Source organism: Arachis ipaensis, chromosome B3, assembly GCF_059453495.1.
Source record: "Arachis ipaensis isolate K30076 ecotype BB chromosome B3, ASM5945349v1, whole genome shotgun sequence".
NCBI classification, from domain to species: Eukaryota; Viridiplantae; Streptophyta; class Magnoliopsida; order Fabales; family Fabaceae; genus Arachis; species Arachis ipaensis.
In genome coordinates, this window is record NC_142438.1 from 30,463,536 (window position 1) to 30,483,383 (window position 19,848).

Consider the following 19,848-nt stretch of genomic DNA (forward strand, 5'->3'; position numbering starts at 1 on the left):
ACTCAGAAGCCAGAATCTTAGAAATCAAAACTAAAGAAGCAGCGGCTTACTGGAGACACGGCGAGGGAGGAATGACGGTGGTGAAAGTGAGCTCAGAAGAGGATCATCAGTTTCTTTTTTTTATTTTAATTAAAGTTTCAAAACCAGATCAATTTCAGTACTGCACCATTCAAACAAAACAAATCAAATTCAAAACAACACAATTTACACAAAAATGTATACATATATACACAAAATTGAATCAGAGGAAACAGATCTAGAGAAAAAAATAAATTGTTCATAATATATGTAATTTGTTCATGCAGCTTGACAGTCACAGAAATCAACTGATTCAGGTAAAATAAAAATTTCAAACTATTTCCATTCAGAAGCAACAAAAATATTCATGAAGCAGCAAACCGAAGCAGCAAACAGAACAGGCAGCATAGAAAATCAAAAACAAAAATCAAGATCAGAACATATTCAGAAGCAACAAACAGATTGAAAGGGTAATAAAAGTGTTCGAGACTCAACACGACTTGAAAAACTGAACCTGAAGCATATTTAACTGGATTCATATGTTTTTTTTTTTTAAACTCAGATGCCCTGTTATTTTTTTTTTTTTTCAAACAGAACAGGCGGGCTCGACCGGTGGTGGTCGCGGTTGCTGTGGTTGGTTGTGGGTGGCAATGGTGGCCTTGGTGGGTGAAAGGAGGCTGGCGCCGAATGCTCAGATTAGGTTAGGGAAAAGGGGAAGAAAGGGGAAGAAAGGGTAGCTCAGATTAGGGTTAGTTAGTGGCATAGTGGGTTACAGCTTACAGGGTTAGGTTCGCGTACGCCTTTGTCTTTTTTTTTTTTTTTTTAAGCCAAAACGACGTCGTTTGGCATTGAAGTTGCAAACCACTAAACCGCCAAAAAACCGGACAGTTCTTCCGATTCGTCGGTTAACTGCCGGTTCGACCGATTTTTCTACCGGTTTTTTGCCAGGCGGTTTTCTACATTACCCGGATCGGTTAGGTAATCGGTTCCCGGTTTTCCGGTTAAACCGGCCGGTCCGATCCGATTTTCAAAACCATGCTCACTAGTCCGCTTAAGTAAGTGTCAAGAATTTGAATTTCGCGTAACTTGATCTGTGGATAAAAAACAAGAATTCCCGTAGTGTGTGGATAACATTTTGCTCATGACTCAGCCAACTTCTCTAATACTAACAGAAATCATTGGGTCATCTATGAAAATTTTTCCATAAGAATTACTGTTAGATTTAATAATAGTACCGAGAGATAAATTCATCTAGAATGTCTGCAAAATAATTATTAACGTGTATCTTTTCTCATCTTAAAATTTGTCAATAACTACTTGCTCAAATATATAACTTATCTAAAATAATATGCTGCCTAACGAGTCAACAAAAACATTACTCAGTTAAGTAGTTAACTAACTTGGATTGATTGAGGGTTTAAATCTCGCATTCTACATACAACAATTCATTAAATAACGACAAACCCTTAAATGCTTCTTTCTACAGCTTTTATAATTGATTGTTCCTGAGGTGAGGAAGAAGGGATCCACAACTTTATTCTGCTCCTTTCTAAAATAAGAGCATCATGTTATAAAATAGAGGCACAAATCTTATCATTATAAGAGCTATTGTTATTTATGCTGATAATTCAATATTGTGTTTCTCTTGTTCTGTGACATTTTCAAGTGAATATATGACACACAAAAGATCCTCATCCTAGAAAGAACTAACAAATTGAATAATCTCAAAATATAAGAATTAGACAAACAAAAGAAGAAAAAGGTCTGATTCCTACTAAAAATATAACTACATAAATAAAATCTCCTTCAAATTCAAAAAAGAAATATCACAACATTATAATTATGTAATGATGATGATGATAGCCAAACTGAAAGGAGGCACTAAATTGAAAGCGTATTTTCCTTGCTACAAAAATGGATGGACATGGTAGCAATGTTCATCAGAGGCATTTAAGTCTTGCAAATGTCAAAAAACCTGTGTGACCTCTAGCTTCGCCACAAGGTCTAGCCATAACCGAAGAAACAGTACTGTCTGGCGCATAGCTTCCGCCAGAACGTTGCCTCCTCTTGCAAGGCAGAGAAGAACCATTAGACCCATTGTTGTCTCCATTAAGGTTTTCCATTTTCCCTTCTCTAACTTCGTATGTGCGCAACAGCACCTCAAATGTTCTTATATCTTTAACATAAAAACAAAATTTATTTAGGAATTATAACTTGAAAGACATAGAAAAGGCACCAAAAGTTGTAAAATATAGAGAGAGTGAACCTGTGAAGCAGTTTTGAAGTGTTTCGCATGATCGCTGTACTTGCTCAACACATGGAGAGAATGAGCACAATGTACCATCTTGTTTTAACATTTTTGCGGCTGAGGGAATAGCAAGCCATGGTTGGGGTAGATCCAAGAATACGGCATCAGCCAAGCCAGCAAATTCATTCGGAAATCCCTCGCCCTGAATATCCCTAACTCGCACACTAATTATGCTGCTTAGACCTGTCCTCTCAAAATCATCCCTATGAAGAAGAAAATCAATCAAGTAAACATATCAAACCGGAATGGTGGAATGGTTTCTATATTCCGCATAACTCTATGTCAAGAAAATAGTAGTAACCTACATAGAATCTAACTATCAATAGCTTTCAAATCGACATTTTCAGCCCTTCAAGAATGCTAAATCCTGTTAAGTAGAGTCCTAACTAATCCAACTAAACATCAACTTATGCATACAAAATACGAAGAGATTGAACATTGGAATATTTTTTCACAAATATGTAACTTCAAATGCATTCGAATTAAGTTTCCCAGGCAATGGTCACAAAATTGCAATCATGAGGTAAGTGGAAATTAAGAATATCACTATCATCTTCCTTGTTCGTTACCTAGCCGATCCAGCTCGTTGCTCATGGAAGTCGAACGTATGGACATGTCCCGTAGGAGCAACAGCCCTTGCAAGCGAAGTAGTTAAAGATCCACTTCCAGTGCCAGATTCAAGAACCAAGCAACCAGGAACAACCTCCAAGTACATGATAACAAAGCTAATATCTGCAATATAGAGAATCTGAGTCCTGTGGCTTAACACTAGAGTCCATAACTCTGGTGTTGGAGCCAACAAATATACAAAACCACCCTTATTGCTGAATACTTTAGACCCAAATGGCTTTCCTATCCATTCGGAATGCTTAAAAACACCGAATCGATTCTGCAGTACCGAATTTTCAGCCACTGTTACTGCCTTCATGTTGTCATGCCTTTCATAAACTATAACCAAATCACCATTGCTAATCAATCTATTGAAAGATAATTTCTTTCCAGGATCAATTGCCAACATCTTAAAAGGTCCTCAAGAATCTTTCAGCAAAATCACAAGGAACAATTCCTGTCATTCATAAAAGGGAAAAACCAACAATGCAAATTGAATTATTTGAATGTACTAGTGTTTAATCTTACTGCATTTAACTCTCAGTCCCAAAATTCTGAGCATAAAACACTAATGAAAGTAGTTACCAACTTGAAATTAAATAAACTCGTGAACTTTTCTCTTTGATGAAAAACCAAGTAAAGTAACATAAAAATCAAAACATGGATTGAAACAAGAGAATCAAAGAAGAAAAGAGAAGGAATGACGAAACTAACCGGGGATTGAGCAAGCACTAATCTTTACTCGTCAAGTTGAAAACTTTATGGACCCAATTGATGGGTTCGCAAGTTGGGTATCAGAGTCTGAAGATGACTAACTTTTGCGAATGGGAATGAAGCATCAAACAACAGCGGCACTGGTTTAAGTTTAACATAAACAAAAACTGATTTAGGGGTTTAACTTAATCTAAGACTATGTTTGGATCGGTGATTTGGGAAGAGGAAAAACGAACTGAAGTCTAAAGAGATTAATAACAAAAACTTGAGTTAAATCCCAAAATGGTCCTTGTGCATTAAAATCATCCATGAGATTCTAACTACATCAATTACGTGAGATTGAAAAAAGTGTACCTTATCAGGGTTTAGGGTTTAGGGTTCATTAACGACATAATGACGTGTACTGTAAGTAACACGTGTCACTTCATGATTTGACCACGTATAATGGTATGATGATATGATGACCAGTGATACGTAGCATGCTGACGTGGATGGTTATACCACGTGTCACAATATTATTTGGCCACGTGTCCATTTGTGCCACGTATTGCAATTGTATTCGCCCACGTGTCATTCATTATGTTATCGTTGTAGATGCACCAAATTAGTCCCTCACTTTGCATTAAGTGACTCATTTTAGTTCTTGAAATTGAATGTCGTACACCAAATTAGTCCCTTCACAAGTTTTTCTCATTTTTTTTTGAAATTTAAAATTCTCAATATTTTTTAATGTATTAATTTCAATTCTATTTTTTCACATATTCTTCAAATAAAAGTGCTTTTATAAAATATTTTTTCTCTTGCGGAATACCCTAACTGCTAACTTGGAGTTGACGTGAAGGCATTTCAAGCACCTTCACTACCATCTCTGACCTCTTTCAGTGCTTTTATAAAATATTTTTTTTTCTTGCGTATACCCTCTAACCGCCATCTTGAAATTGACGTGAAGGCATTTCAAGCTTCTCACGTTACCATCTCCGACCTCTTTCGTCTATACTACAGAGGTCGGAGATGGTAGTGAGGGTGCTTGAAGCGCCTTCAATCTAGCTCATTTACACATAACGAAAATGTGTATTTCATAAGAAAAAAATGTTTATTTTAATTATTAATTTCTTGTTAAAAACACATATTTTTTTATGAGAAAAGATGTGTCTAATCAATCATATAATTATTTTTTTTTATAATAACATACTTATATATTACAAAATTTATTAATGTTAAATTATTAAAAAGAATTATATAATTAAAACTAAAATTTTAAAAAATTTTATGAAAGCACTTGTATTTAAATGATATATGAAAAAATAGAATTGGAATTAATGTATCCAAGATATTAAAAATTTTAAATTTAAAAAAAATAGAAAAAACTAGTGAAGGGACTAGTTTGGGGCACGATATTCAATTTCAAGGACTAAAATGAGTCACTTAATACAAAGTGAGGGACTAATTTGGTGCATCTACAACGATGACATAATGGATGACACGTGAACGAATACTGTTGCGACACGTGGTACAAACGGACACGTGGCCAAATAACACTGTGACACGTGGCACAACCATCTACGTCAGCATGCTATGTGTCACTGGTCACCACATCATCATACCATTACACATGGCCAAATCATGAAGTGACATGTGTTACTTACAATCCACGTCATCATGTCATGTCATCACGTCGTTAATGGAAAATGAGTCAGGGACGGATGTGGTGCACTTTTTTCAATCTTAGGGACGTAATTGGTGCAATTGGAATCTCAGGAACGATTTTAGTGCACGACGTCAATCTCAGGGACCATTTTGGAGTTTAACTCCAAAACCTTCATATCAAATGCAAATGACACCACTTTTGTGTGTGTTTGGATTACAGTTTGCAAAGAAGAATTTGCATAAAATTGATTTTGTAAACTTAATTTTAATGAAAAGTAAGTTTGTGTTAATATGATATATGTTTGGCAATATTTATATCAAAATGGATTATAATAAAATAAATATTATTTGAATTATATTACTCAAAATCATTTTTAGATAAAAAATTATTAGAAGAGACATTAATTTAAATAAATTTTTATATTGTCCTATCATTTTACTTTAGATATTTGAATAAATCTTATTAAGAGACATCATTTTATAATAAAATTAATATTTACTTACTAAATTCAAGTAACATATAAAAATTGAGAAAATATATTTTAATACATAAAAACACTAATAAATATTAAATTAAAAGATACAACACTAATAAAATACATAAAAAATATCACAAAAAAATTCACATGAACTAAAAAACAATAAGAAATAATAATATACATGAAAAGACAGAAAACTAAAAAAATAATATAAAAAATATTTATCATATAAATAAAATAAATATAATAAAAAATAAAAATATAAAAGAGAATATTATATATTTTATAATGTCAAATAAAAAGAAAATGTTCTATAATTTTTTTAATACTGTTAATATTTTTTAATTTAGTATTATTTTAGACTATAAATTTTTATTATTTATAACTTTTTTATTACTTATAATTAGTATATAATAAAAAAAATAAAGTACAGTGAAAAGTACAATAAAAAATAAAAAAAAAAGAAAAAATTTTCATACAAATATAATATATAATAACTACAATCAACAACATATATCATATGAACAAAAAATTACAATAAGAAGTAAATAAATTTATATGAATAAAACTAAATAAAAAAATAAAAAATTTTATACACAACATAAATATAGTACAATAAAAAATAAAAAAAATTATATAAATAAAAATTAATAAAAATATCATAAAAATTAATAAAAATAAAAATTTATATCTATAATAATTGTCATATAAATAAAAAAATAATAAAAATATAATATCAGAATACTAAAAAAAATATAAAAGTATTTATCATATAAATAAAAAAATATAATAAAAAACATATAAATCAAAATACAAAAAAAAATATTAAAAATAATAAAAAAAATTAAAATATTGAAACAAATTTGAGATGGAAAAAAAATTAGAACGAATACAAAAAATTATTGTAAAAATTATATGATTACTTATATATTTTTATGAAAGAAATGAAGGATAAAATTGATAGAAAAAAAAAATTTTTTACTTAATTTTTCAACGGTAATGAGTCTTTTCCAAGCGTGAACACAGAAATTAAAATTTTTTATTTCCCAAGTTTAGCATTGGCTGTGCCAACTGTAAGCTCCCTTTCCTTTTGGAAATCCGTTTTCTACTTCATACTTTGCCTACAATCTGTTTTGTCCAACATATAGTTACATGCTAATGCCCTTATATTTTCGTTGTCCAACAGGTTGGGATTTATATGCCTTGTTATGACATCTTTCGCAACTTCATGGAGGAGTTTACTACTCAGAATGCTCCAAACTTAACACCTTATGTTCCATTAGTTGCTGGATCAGTTGCACGTTCATTGGCTTGTGTTTCGTGTTATCCTGTAGAGCTTGCAAGGACACGCATGCAGGTAGTTGATTTGAAATCCTAAAATGTGGATTCATTGCATGATTTTGCTACAGATTTAAGACATTGATTGGAGCCATCAACCCAATCAGGGGTACAGAGAGACTTCAAAGTTGTAAGTGCTCTTCTGGCATTTTTCTCTCTTTTCATTCTGAGTTAATACGTTTTATGGTAGATCTCTTCAAAGTCGTAATAGTATGCTATTACTGTTGCACATGATTATATCTGTTATAATTTTTGTTACCTCGATTAATAATTATTGTGGTTTTGATTATGTTTTTCTAACAGTACATAGATACTGTTATTGGTGGACTGGCCTTGGTGCTCAACTTTCTCGCGATGTTCCTTACTCTGGAATTTGCTGGTTAACCCTTGAGCCAGTAGGATTTCTATATTCAATGAATAAAATGTATTGCTTATTTGATTTATTTTATTTTGACCATACAGCTTCTTTACAGATAAGGAAAAAACTTCTTGGCCTTAGGGGTGATGAAGCAACAGCAGCCACTATCCTTGGGGCAAATTTTACTGCTGGTTTTGTTGCAGGAACTGTCGCAGCTGCTGCCACATGTCCACTTGATGTGGCAAAAACTCCACGACAAATAGAGGTGGTTTCTTAAAACTAAGCTTTTAGATGATAACTAAGCCAGGACAGGACGCTGCCTGGGTCAGGCAGGGCCGACTGGCCCTACTGTTTTGCCGGCCAAGGCAGGCTTTTGGCTGAATAAGGTCAGGCAGACTGGCCCTAGTGTCTGGCTGGCCAGGAGACGCCCTTGGTCGGGTCTGACCAGGCAGAGTAGCCCTAGAGCCTGGGTGGCCAGGACAAGCCTCTAGCAAAGTCAGGCTGGGCAGACTGGCCCTAGTGTCTTGCCAGCCAGGACAGACCTCTAGTCAGGTCTGCCAGGCAGACTAGCACTAGTGTTTACCTGTTTGACCAGCCAAGACAGGCTCCTCACCGGGTTGGGTAGCTCATCAATAGAAGTAGCTAACTAGCTGAAATTAGATACAGCACAAATTGCTGGCTAAAATCAAACTTGCAGCATCATTATGCTGATTTGGCTATTAACTCCAGTTAGCTAAGCCGTAGACACAATTAGATATGCCATGTATACACGTAATATGGATTTATTCAATGATTATTTTTGGGTCTTTGGGGACACTTTTCAAATGTCCACCTTTATATGCATTATTATGTTCATTGGATTTATAAAATGATGAAAATTTGAATGCAAGTGCAATGCAGCTGGAATATTTATGCATTAGTAAGCTGTTGAGGTTTGGTTTGTCTGTGACAAACCTGTATAGTTGCATAATTGACCCTCTTTAATGCATGATGATTAAAAATTATTCTTTGCATTAACTTTTTGTAATGGTTTGTGTAATTCTTTTTCCCCGTCCCGATTACTAATTTTTATTTTAGAACGTATGCATTTAATTACTGCACATTAATAATGAACACATAGTTTGAGCCTTTGAGTATTCCATGTTGTCTAACATGATCCCTTTTGCATTTTCACAGAAGGATCGTGAAAGGGCATTAAAGATGACAGCAAGAACAACACTGAGAGAGATTTGGAGGTAGCTGCATTTTTATAAGCTGATGACTGGTCCCCCATATCATTACATTTAGCACATAAGCTTTGGACTGACGTTGGAACATTTCTTCTTGGGACAGGGATGGAGGGTTGAGAGGGCTATTCACAGGTGTTGGTCCCCGTGTAGGCCGCGCCGGTCCATCAGTTGGTATAGTTGTCTCCTTCTGTGAAGTTCTCAAGCATGCCTTGCATCGTAGACAGAAGACTCCATCGTAACATATACTTGCATTCATCATTGAGTCTTATTTGCTGGAGTGGTTCAAAACTTGGAATTCTATTTGAAGTTATAGCGTAATAGTGTAGAATACATCAAAGACACCAAACTAGATCCCAGAAGACCAAGGATGTTTCTGACATATCAATAAGTCAGGGTCAACTGGCAAAACAGAACATGCTGCAGTTGGCACCTCCTAATAAGTGACGATGGAATGATCCATTAATTGTCCTCCACATGCATAGGACTTTCTTTTGGATACACGGTTTTTACATTTTTTTTAGTTATTGCATCTGCAACGTTTTTTAAAGGAAAGTCAATAAGTGCCTTTGTACAATTTGAGACCATGAGTCGGCTTCTAACTGGAAAGTGAGAAGCTTACAGTGAAAAATAGTTGGTTCTCTTTTCTTTTTATAGAATAAATACTACGAATTCACAAAATTCTTGTGATAGTACATCTTTGTTACATTGTCATAAATCCAATTCATTTACTCGCCGAAAGTTTAAGATCTGTAAATCTGTTTGTGAATGTTGTAGAAGATACAATTTTTCATAGAATTTGTTCTTTTTTTTTTTGTTGGAAATTTCGGTGCAGTTGTCTTCATGTGAAGTTGATAGTTAAACATCATTAGATGATAATTTATTCGAACATGTTAAATTATCAAACAATTCTTAACTAAATTTCACATGAAATCAGTTGTATTTGAGTTTCCAACTTGTTTTTTGTCAATGAAAAAGTTCGTTCTAAATGAAGACACATATGAACGATTTTAAAGTGGCAACATATGCTTGAACTTGAAAGTAGTAACATTTAAAATTTGAAGCTGGTTATTTTTTAAATGTGAAATATTTCAAAGAGCAAAAAATGTACGGAAGGCCATAACTTTTTAACTATATTATTTTAGATTTTACTCTCTTAGATTATGCTGATGGATTTTTAATTATTTTAAATTATAAACATTGAAACGGTATGAACGGTATTAGCAACTAAAAAAGAATAAAATTGTATTAGCAACTAAAAAAGAGCATCAACAATTGAGCATAAGAGCATGGGAAATTAAAAACCATCGATCCCTACTATGTTCACTTTCTATGAGGGTAAAAATACAAGAGAGTAGGGAAACGGATAATTCACAAATTGTAGAAAGAGGTATTCAGAGGGTGGACGAGGTATGTGAGAACCAATGCCACAAGCATAAGCACGTAGGCAATTCCTTGGTCTATTGAAGTACCTGTTTAATAGCAAACGCATAAATTAATTAAAACATTTTTCTAACACAATTCCAAATGCAATGCCTTTGAAGGCAATCTTACACTCTATGATATGACTAAGTTGAGAAATCAAATGAAAAAGGAGATAAGAAAAGGGATAGTCACCATCGCTGGTGGGAGCAGGTGCAGGTGCAGGAGAAAGGGATTGGGCTTCAATAATAGCTGGTTGAAAGATGGCAAGAAGAAGAGTATATAAGGCCAAAACACCTGACGAAGAAGCAAGAGCTATGAGAAATGTCATTTTCTTTTCTTCTCTTCTTGGGTGCTTTCACAACCAATACTGTCAAGAGATGTGGAAACTTGAGAACCCCAAAACCAAGTATCAATTTGATACTATGTGATCAGCATACACTGATATGATATCACATTTATATAGAAACTCAATTGTAGTGAGTGAACTGATTTGGTAAATACTTGAGTGTCTTTCTTCCTTCTAATATGGGGACCAGTTACAACTACGGCCGCTAACAAGGGCCATGTGGTAGTTACCTCTTCTGTTTTCCCTATCAGTCAAATTTATATTAGAATATTCACCGAGTTTATTTATATTTCCTAAATTGACTGATTTTGATGTAGTCTTTATGTGCCTGTTTAAGAAATGCTTTGGATTTCCTGTTTCCTCCGCTTTCTAGCGTTTTGGCAGTTTTGACCCATTTTTCTCTTCTCTTAAATTGGTGGTCGGTTTATTAATCTTTAGGATGGATCAGGGTCGGCAATTAATGTTGGAGTGGTATCCCGAGAGATCTCTGTTCTTACGTGTTCTTCAGCATGTAAGCAAAAGGAAAGACTCTTTTATATTCTCCATTCTGGTTTATTGCAAAATATGTTTTTGAACTGAACAGTGAACATGCAAGGAGAAACATGCCATGTGCCCATAACTCACGATATGACTTTTCGGGAATGAATCACGCTACCCAATCCAAGCATTCAATATTCTTGCACTACATTTTGAGAACTATATTTTTGTACATATAATGGTTAGGTTTGTAAATAAAAATACATAAGGTATTATTGGTTCACCATAATAAAATGGACTTCTTTTTCCTTTTTTACCTGAAAGTTGGAATTGAAGTCCCTTTCGAAATTTAATTATTTAAGAGACAAACACCACCAATCACGGTGTTCATAATCGAGGAACTCAAGACCAGTTCAAGAGGACAGTATAACATGCAAATCTGAATCAAGTAAATCTATGCACCACATCAATTTAAATATTTCAACATTCATTCGAAAGTAGCACCGAGATTAGCTTACAAATACCTAAGATCCATATAATAAAATGTGATTCCTAATTTCCTAAGCATCAGTGATCAATCAATCATATAATACATTCCTAAAACGAATTAATACAGTGAGAATCTGTACTAATTCTCGCTTGGTTGGATGTCCAAATGATTATCAACAGACCGTACAAACCAAAATTATCACACTGCAAACCATAGAATCCCCAAAACAGTTGAAAATGCTCATCAGAAACCTCTCCCAGCTTACATAAAGTCTTCAGTTCCCTCCCTTATAGTAGTGCCTGCAATAATTTGGTTCAGGATTGTGACAAGTATCTTAGACATTTGTTGGTCTCTCATTTTGCACTACAAGGAAGTGTATGCGAGGGCACACGTGTTTATAAATTATCATTGACATTGTATTCTTCTCCCCAAGTGTAAATTGTTGAATGATTTTACGACGAGTCAAATCCTAAAAAATTAACTTACCTTGGATTGCGTGGAGTCTTCACACTAATAATATTGGATCTAGGGATCATGTAGCACTGCCTTCTGCTGTTAGCATATTGTTCATGTCCTATATAAGAAAAATAAATAAATAAATAAAACCATTTGCAATATGCTACATGAACTTAAAATTGGAAGTTCGCTAGTAGAGAATCTACCTCCATTCCCCATTTGACATAATCTGGGGACTCACAGGCCTTATATTCATCAACCAAAGCCTCAACTTCATCCCTTGATTCATCAAATTCTGAGAGGTCATTATCCTGTACATTTTTCACTGATATTAGATTTGAATAACAAGAATCTACAAGAAGGTGGTACAAACCAAAAGCATATTTAACAGTCGCAGCAGTGGAGTTCAAAAGACTGATCAGATTGTACACATGAAATTGGCACTTACAGCAAACATTGGGAACTTCCGGTAGTTATCTAGAAAGGCTTGTTTCTTTCTCAACTTCTCGTACTGGCTCAAACACCTACTGAAAAGATGTCGGATGCTAGTATGGTTTGCCAACATAAGACCACTGACCTATAAAATGGATGATATTATGTTATTTCCTAACTGATTTCTTGTTATCTAACTTCAGACTAATAAGCATTTTCAAAAGGTATGTTGGTTTTTCTCCAACATTGAAAGCAGATTTTGCAGAAACAACAACAATAACGAGAGAGAGAGACTTGAAATTAAAGAGGTCATACCCGGTGTGCAGTCTGAATATATGGTGACTTTCTAGATAGAGCAACCTATCAGATGTTCAGGAAACAACATGAGATCACGTGTAATATAAAGGAGACAAATTGATGCAGCTGCTAAAAGCCTAAAACTTCAATTTGCACTGCCACAACACAAGAGAGAGAGAGAGAGAGAGAGAGAGAGAGAGAGAGAGAGACCTGAATACTTGCAGGACCCCACTCAATAAAGTTCACTAGCTTTCTTTCACGAATCCTCTGTAAACTTTCATGAACCTAAATCCAGAGAAATAAACTGTTAAAATACTTGTATATTAGAACCATATTTTTAGCTATGAACAAGTCAATCAAAGCAGGCTGCACCTACAAATTTCATTTATCAGGGGAAAAAAATCAGAAAGAAATGTCATTTTAAGTTTCAAATAAGCTCATTTTAAATTCTCAAGGATAAGGATGTTTAGACAAAACTGACTTTCACAAAATCGCTCTCACTACTTTTTTAAGAAAATTTGATCTTGGAAAGCAAAATTTTATCACAAGGCCAAACAGCTAGATGACTAGCAATTCTTATTTTTGTTTTTCTATTGTTTTAATAACAATTTCACTTTGCAAACCGTACAACATCCAGGAAATGCTATTAATGCTGCTTATCATACCTGAGTTGGGTCAACTTCTCCTTGAATGATATTCAGAATTGATATATATTTTGCTTGGCTGGCATCTTTTGTCCGAGCATATGAAGACACCATAATATTCTTTGCCTGTCAATTGAATTGATGTTTCAGTAGGTAGAACACACAGGAATTTTGTTTGACGCTTTGTTCATGTAGCAATTATACCTGCAAAAGTCTTCTCATAACATCGAGTACAGTGGTTTTACGAATTACATTAGCCTGCAAGTAGATATCATCAAACTTTTAAATGTTTCATTGAAGTGTAATGGGAAATCACAATTAGGCAGCAACTTATCTATATCCTAATTAAATTACAAAAGGAGGGTAAAATGGGAGGAAAGAGGAGAGATAGAGTGTGTAAGATAGTGAGATTAGTTCAATGATTCTCTGTAAGATTCTTCAAGTCCAACAAGTTAACAACAGAAAAATTTAGAAGACATTAACTAGACTAATATTTTATTCTTCAAAGATAACTTATATAAGAAAAACAGATACAATGGTCTCACCTGACGCTCCACTGTCAAAGGGGTATATCCTGTCATTAGGAAATGGCATCTTGGCGTGGGAATCAATGAGGCAAGAAGACCAACCAAATCATTATTCATGTATCCTGGATACCGAAGAGTGGTTGTGCTGGCAGACATCACTGTAGAAACTAAGGAATTAGTTTGAGCAAATGTTGGGTTCGACAAATGAAGCCGTTCAACAGCAATCCTATTCAATGCAGTATTGTCAAGAACTACAACACAGTCTGCATTAAGCTTTAGTCGCTTGAGTGTTAACAGCGAATTGTATGGTTGCACCACCACATCACTTGTCTCCATTTGGTTAGGAAACACACTGTATGTCTGAACCAATTTTTTGCTGTAGCGATCATTCAGGGTCTCCAACAAGTATGAGCCCATACCTGCATTCAAGTAAGATAAGCAACTAGTACAAAAGCAAGGATATTTTAAGAAATAATAATTGAAAAAAAGGTACACCACTGAGAAGTACTTGAAAAATATCCAGTCTTCTCTGGTATGAAGTAAGTTCAAGGATCATCAGGGAACCCAAACATTATGTTGTACAGGCAATTTTTTCACAATAAGCTAAAAGGTGCAGACTTGTTCAATTTCTTTTCTTAAGGGTTAGATTAGTTTAACTTTTGTTTGAATGTAAACTATCATCAAGGGAAAAATTAAGTCAAACATTTCACAAATCTTTAGCTTTTCAGATGAACCAACTACACAAATGCTCAATAACAAAAAGGAATATAAGATGGATCCTATGGGATTTTTTAAGATAGAGAAGAGATGGAAAGAAACCTGAGCCTGTTCCTCCAGCAATTGAATGACACAGAACAAAACCCTCGAGACTGTCACTGCCATCTGCTTCTCTGTCAATCATGTCCATTATGTCCTCTTCAACATTCTTTCCCTGATCAAATGCAACAATAACAATAGCTAAGCATTCTTTCACCCCACAAAAGTAATACTTGCTATAAACTACTCATAAACAACGAAACGAAAACCAGTCGCAGGAAGCAATAATCCTCAGTTCTAGGATGATATGCGTGCAAATCATGATTGTGGGACAATATTATGACTAGTAGTGGCAAACCTGATGGTATCCACTAGCCCAATTGTTTCCCGCACCGCCTCCGTGGTCCGAGACAAAGATGTTCTCATGGTTGTAGAGATTACGGTAGTCACTATTTTGAATGCCATTAATAACTCGAGGCTCCAAGTCAATGAGCAGAGCTCGTGGTATGTAATGCTGATCATCAGCCTGATAGAAGAACACATCTTTCCTGTCACCACCCTGCAGCAATTTCACCAAAACAAGTCAACGTAGAACCACACTGCACCAATCACAATAACACACTCCACACTACACAAGTAAGTAGTACCATAACCTAACCTAAACTAAGTAACAGTTCAACACATAAAGCAATTATTAGTCACTGAGATGAGATTCTAGTGTGAATTGGAAGTTGTGTGCTATTGATAGTGAAACAAACAACCCGCAGTTCGAATTGATAAGAAAAAATGATAGCTTGATAGTAAGGTTTTGTAAGAGGGAAGTGAAAAGGGGAATTGGTATGAAGTGAGACCTGAGTGGCGAAGTCTTCGAGGATGCCATCTTTGCTGATGCCATGCTCGAGGCAGAGCTGCTTCCAGAACTCCATGCCGATCTGGTTGCCGCATTGCCCTACCTGAAGCGTTATGATCTCCCGAGGCATTTCTTCCTTTTCTTTTTTTCTCTCCAAAACGCAACCAACGCTAGAGTTTAGAATTTAGATCGCTCTGGTGGCTTAACGGAGCGGGTGACACCCTTTTTCAAAAAAGAATAGGGAGAAGAAGAAAAGAGTCAGTAAAATAAGAGTGGAAAAAATAGAAAATGGAAACGGATGAAGTATTACACAGACATAAGTAAAAGTCAAGGTTCTCAAAACCGAACCGGTCATCGAACCGCTCTAATTACTGATTTACTGATTCAACCGGTTTAACTAATTCAACCGTGGTTTAATAGAAAAAACCGTTTTATAATAAACACCTGATTCTATAAAAATCCAATGAATAAAGCAACTGGTTCTAAACACTCTTCTACCGCATTTTTTTACTTCAAAAGGGAATCATAAACAACTAGTTCTATGAATAAACAAACTACAATGATATGCAATGCCAAAAATAGGCCAATGATGAAATAATAAAGGGTTTCTCTCTTCAATTCTATGTTCAAGCTTGTAGCTGACCAGAATCAACAGAGTAATACCGTTGAAATAGTCTTCCTTCTTAATTCTTATATACCTCAAAGAATTTCCTACAAAATGAAAATTGAACACAATACACAGTCTTAAAACAAAAACAAAACAAGAGTCAGAAATCAATTACCTCTTCCAAACACAGCCTTAAAACAAAATAGAACAACATTCAGAGTATGAGCATTGATCACAAAAAATTGATTTCTAAAACAAAACAAAACAAAAACAGCAGAACAACATAATAAAACAGAATTTTTTTCCTTCAGAAGAAGAAAACAATGAAAACATGACGCATATAATAAATCAATGATCACCAATATCCAGCAATAATCTCAAAGACAACGATAAATACACAACAACAATTTAGCAAATAAACAAGAACAAGACCTAAATAGAAAATCCAACAAATTAAATCGCAGCAACTTAACAATTTAGCAAATTAAAACAACAGTAGCCCAACAATTTAGCAAATTATCAACTTAACAAGTTCAAGAACAGAAAATCACAACAAAAACAAAAAAAAAAATTAAAAATAACAGAACAACAACACAAGAACAATTGGCAAATTAACAAGTTCACAATAACAGTTAAAATTTACCAGAAGAACACTAATGCAAGTGGAATCATCACGCTAATATGTTTTCTGCAAAGATGCTATTTGTGCAGATAAAATTTCCTAATTACTAAGATCCAATTATTCTAATTTCACATGCAATCAACTTACTAAGTTTCTAAAAGCTAGAAATTATAAAACCAAACAGAAATATGGTTAAAGCATTTCATCAAACATGTTGAGTGCAGTAAAATCAAAACGAAATAAGAGAATTCAAAGCTTAATATCAATGTGATAGAGAAGAGAACATAACTATTGTATACTTTAATTCAGTTTATGAAAAAAATCCAAACCACTACCAAATCAAATAGTTACTTATTGTAATAGAAATCAGAAGTTGCAGAGTTTGAAGCAAAGTATTGGTGTTGTGAGTGTATTGTCTGGTGGCGGGTTTAGGGAACCCACGGCGGCGACAAAAGAGAGCAGTTAGACGGCTAGGTGGAGCGCACGGGGTTGGTCGCAGAGTTTGAAGCAGAGCAACGTGGCTTCCAGACGAACGCGAATGCGAACTCGAACGGTGAACGGCGAGTGAACGCGAACGGTGAACGAAGACGACGGCTGAACGAAGACGCGAACGTGAACGGCAAACAAACGCGGCGAAAGCGCAGCTGAGCAGACAAAGACGACGGACGCCGAGCTCGAGGAAGCAGCTGCGATCGGTGACAGCGAACAGGGGTTGAAGACTTGGAGCACGAGGGAAGCTAGATAGACGGACGGACGGCGAACTTTGAGTGCGACGGACGGCGGCAGTATGCCGCTCCTTGCGGCGGTGGTGTAGGCTTACAGTGCTAGGGTTTTTTGGCTGAGTTTCTGTGAAAGAAAGAGAGAAAGAAACGAAGGAGCTTCCGTTTTTGTCTAAACCGGCCGGGTCCCGGTTCCGTCCGAACGGCCGGTTTCTTCCGAGTTCAACGATTTTTCACCAGTTTTCTGATCAACGGTTTTACAAGCCTGATCGGACAATTTTCTGTACACGGTTGGACCGTCCAACCTGCCAGTCCAATTTTTAGATGAGCAATGCTAGGGGCCAGCAATATTTGTGATTGGTAGCCATCAATTAGCCATCAATGATGATTTGATGGTGTGAGATTGGCGTGAGATTTCATCCAATGGCTCACCTTTCTCTGCTGGTTACATGCTGGCCAAAATGCAATAAAATTGCTGGCCCCTAGACTTTTCCTTTTTAGAATTATGGTAAAAATAATTATTTTTATTCTTACTACTTAAATAATCATGATATTATAAGTATACTAAACTTGTTATTATAAGTATAATTATTTTTTATTAAACCATGATATTATAAGTATACTAAACTAGTTAATTTGAACAAAAATTTAATTTTATATAAAACTTAATTTAATTTTAAGTATTACACAGACATAAGTAAAAGTAATTATTTTTTAATATAATTTAATATATTGCCAGTAAAAAAAATTATATATGTATTTAATTATATAATGTCATGTTAACAATATTAATTATTTTTTATATTTACTATATGAATAATTATTAAAAAAAACCAAATATAATTCAACCACATTTGATTAAACAATTATATTATCAGTATACTAAAATTATTAATTTTTATAAAATAATTTTTTATAATAAAATATATTATAATGATATAAATATTTTACGTAATCATCTAATTAATCTTTAATAACAATTAAATAATTAGTATAAAAAATAATTATATTTATTAATATAATATATAAGTAGAAACTTAAATTTTTAGTTTTACTTTAGAAGGTAAAATATGATCTATTACCATTTATTTTATAAATGGAACCAAGAAAAAACATAAGAGAAAAAATATTTAATGATGAGAGATTTTACTTTATCCTCTAAAATAAAAATCTAAAATTTAAAAGATTCAAATTCTATAAGTTGATACTAACATAACTGTTAATTTATTTTGTTATATATGAAATAACAATAATAATTTTGAGATTAGTTAGGATAGTAAATATGTTACACTAAAACTAAAAAGTCATGAATTCAATTTTAAGAATCAACAAAATGAATTATTTTTTATAAATTATATATGATAAAGAATTTTTTAAAAAGGAAAATTTGTACACTGACTATCTATCTTATATTTTCATTATATATAAGTATAAATAACAATAATTGCTTTTCAATTATTTTTTAATCTATCAATGGCAACTTATCTATCGTGCCAAAAAAATAATGAATTGTGATATGCTACACTCTAAGGTAGGGGTGTACATGGGGCCGAGTGAAGTCAGGTTCGCCGTGACCTGAATCCGACCCTAAATAATGACCGGGTCTATTTATGAGACTCTTACCCGATCCTAGACCCGATGAAATTGTGTTACTTTCGGGCCACACTTAAGTCGGGTCTAGACCGGGTGAAGTCCGGGTCTTGATCAACTTTATCACGACATCACCAAAAATTAGATTCTACATCTTTTGAACCTCTAAATTTTGAAAAATAATTATTCCATAACAATACAATATTCGCATAATAATAATTTAGAATCTAATAATAATAATTTAAAGTTTCATAATAATAATTATATCAATTACACATTAAACATTCAAAATTCAAAAGACAATTAAAACAAAGTTAACAACCAACACAAGATTAACATAATAATAATAATTTATAGTGTCATATCAACCAATAACAATAAAATATTAAGTAGCAAACAACTACACGGGTCCAACGGGCCGGGGCCAGGTGACCCGAGGCTTGGTCCGAACCCGATTTAATAAATAATCGGGGCCATCTATTGAAATCTCGGATTTGACCGGACCATAACGAAGTCGGACAAAATTAGCCCCGAAGTCATCGGATCCGGTCCGAGTCTTCGGGTCGGACCGGGTCTTGTGCACTCCTACTCCAAGAAAGGGTAAAAAGAAAAAAAAAAGCCAAAAAACAAAGGTCACTAGACTATTTGATAACGTTTGAAAGAGAGAGAGACAGATATTAAATAATTGAGATAAATTTTAATATTGTGTTTGATGTAAAATGAAAGATAAAAATTAAAATAAAAATAATATTTTAATTTAATTTGTACAAAAAATAAAATTAAAACTAATTAATTAAAATAGAAGTATTTTAAATATAAAATATTATTAAAATTTTAATCTTTGTCTTAAAAAATTGTAGTCGCATGTATCCTCATTCAATACCTCAAAACAAACTGTGACTTTGTGCCTAGG

The 19,848-nt window shown here is 34.0% G+C and overlaps 3 protein-coding genes and 1 pseudogene across 8 annotated transcripts; 1 reads left to right on the plus strand and 3 right to left on the minus strand.

The window, feature by feature from the left end:
* Positions 1–1,608: 1,608 nt before the first annotated feature.
* On the minus strand, positions 1,609–3,893 carry LOC107630065 (uncharacterized). Its single transcript, XM_016333091.3, has 4 exons — positions 3,650–3,893; positions 2,896–3,392; positions 2,285–2,529; positions 1,609–2,194 (listed from the first exon to the last, which is right to left on the minus strand). The coding sequence occupies exons 2-4, from the start codon at positions 3,342–3,344 to the stop codon at positions 1,959–1,961; spliced, it is 930 nt and encodes a 309-aa protein (XP_016188577.1). The 5' UTR covers positions 3,345–3,392; positions 3,650–3,893; the 3' UTR covers positions 1,609–1,958.
* Positions 3,894–6,872: 2,979 nt separating this feature from the next.
* Positions 6,873–9,378, plus strand: LOC107632774 (mitochondrial carrier protein MTM1-like; annotated as a pseudogene). Its single transcript, XR_015907759.1, has 5 exons — positions 6,873–7,243; positions 7,417–7,508; positions 7,587–7,736; positions 8,648–8,706; positions 8,804–9,378. The product of XR_015907759.1 is annotated as a mitochondrial carrier protein MTM1-like (transcript).
* A 589-nt stretch (positions 9,379–9,967) lies between these two features.
* Positions 9,968–10,659, minus strand: LOC148570183 (arabinogalactan protein 41-like). The gene is made up of 2 exons (XM_088509754.1): positions 10,315–10,659; positions 9,968–10,169 (listed from the first exon to the last, which is right to left on the minus strand). The coding sequence occupies exons 1-2, from the start codon at positions 10,448–10,450 to the stop codon at positions 10,069–10,071; spliced, it is 237 nt and encodes a 78-aa protein (XP_088365880.1). The 5' UTR covers positions 10,451–10,659; the 3' UTR covers positions 9,968–10,068.
* Positions 10,660–11,385: 726 nt separating this feature from the next.
* Positions 11,386–17,598, minus strand: LOC107630064 (tubulin gamma-1 chain). 5 transcript variants are annotated; one of them, XM_016333089.3, is made up of 14 exons: positions 16,978–17,598; positions 16,061–16,108; positions 15,399–15,619; positions 14,906–15,106; positions 14,611–14,722; positions 13,810–14,210; positions 13,469–13,522; positions 13,286–13,390; positions 12,831–12,905; positions 12,639–12,683; positions 12,340–12,468; positions 12,098–12,202; positions 11,922–12,009; positions 11,386–11,734 (listed from the first exon to the last, which is right to left on the minus strand). In XM_016333089.3, the coding sequence occupies exons 3-13, from the start codon at positions 15,525–15,527 to the stop codon at positions 11,968–11,970; spliced, it is 1,398 nt and encodes a 465-aa protein (XP_016188575.1). In that variant the 5' UTR covers positions 15,528–15,619; positions 16,061–16,108; positions 16,978–17,598; the 3' UTR covers positions 11,386–11,734; positions 11,922–11,967. The 5 variants fall into 5 exon arrangements, with proteins under 5 accessions (XP_016188575.1, XP_088364279.1, XP_088364280.1 ...); XM_088508153.1 differs by having other exon boundaries at positions 16,962–17,572; XM_088508154.1 differs by having other exon boundaries at positions 17,068–17,487.
* Between the last annotated feature and the right edge of the window lie 2,250 nt (positions 17,599–19,848).

Coding starts and splice junctions, on each gene's coding strand:
- LOC107630065 (XM_016333091.3), bottom strand. CDS start 3,344: ATGTTGGCAATTGATCCTGGAAAGAAATTATCTTTCAATAGATTGATT. Junction 2,530..2,895: donor CAACGAGCTGGATCGGCTAG/GTAACGAACAAG, acceptor TCTTCTTCATAG/GGATGATTTTGAGAGGACAG. Junction 2,195..2,284: donor ACTTCAAAACTGCTTCACAG/GTTCACTCTCTC, acceptor TTTATGTTAAAG/ATATAAGAACATTTGAGGTG.
- LOC148570183 (XM_088509754.1), bottom strand. CDS start 10,450: ATGACATTTCTCATAGCTCTTGCTTCTTCGTCAGGTGTTTTGGCCTTA. Junction 10,170..10,314: donor ACCTGCTCCCACCAGCGATG/GTGACTATCCCT, acceptor GCTATTAAACAG/GTACTTCAATAGACCAAGGA.
- LOC107630064 (XM_016333089.3), bottom strand. CDS start 15,527: ATGCCTCGGGAGATCATAACGCTTCAGGTAGGGCAATGCGGCAACCAG. Junction 12,469..12,638: donor ATATTCAGACTGCACACCGG/GTATGACCTCTT, acceptor TCCATTTTATAG/GTCAGTGGTCTTATGTTGGC. Junction 12,203..12,339: donor GGAAGTTCCCAATGTTTGCT/GTAAGTGCCAAT, acceptor AAAAATGTACAG/GATAATGACCTCTCAGAATT.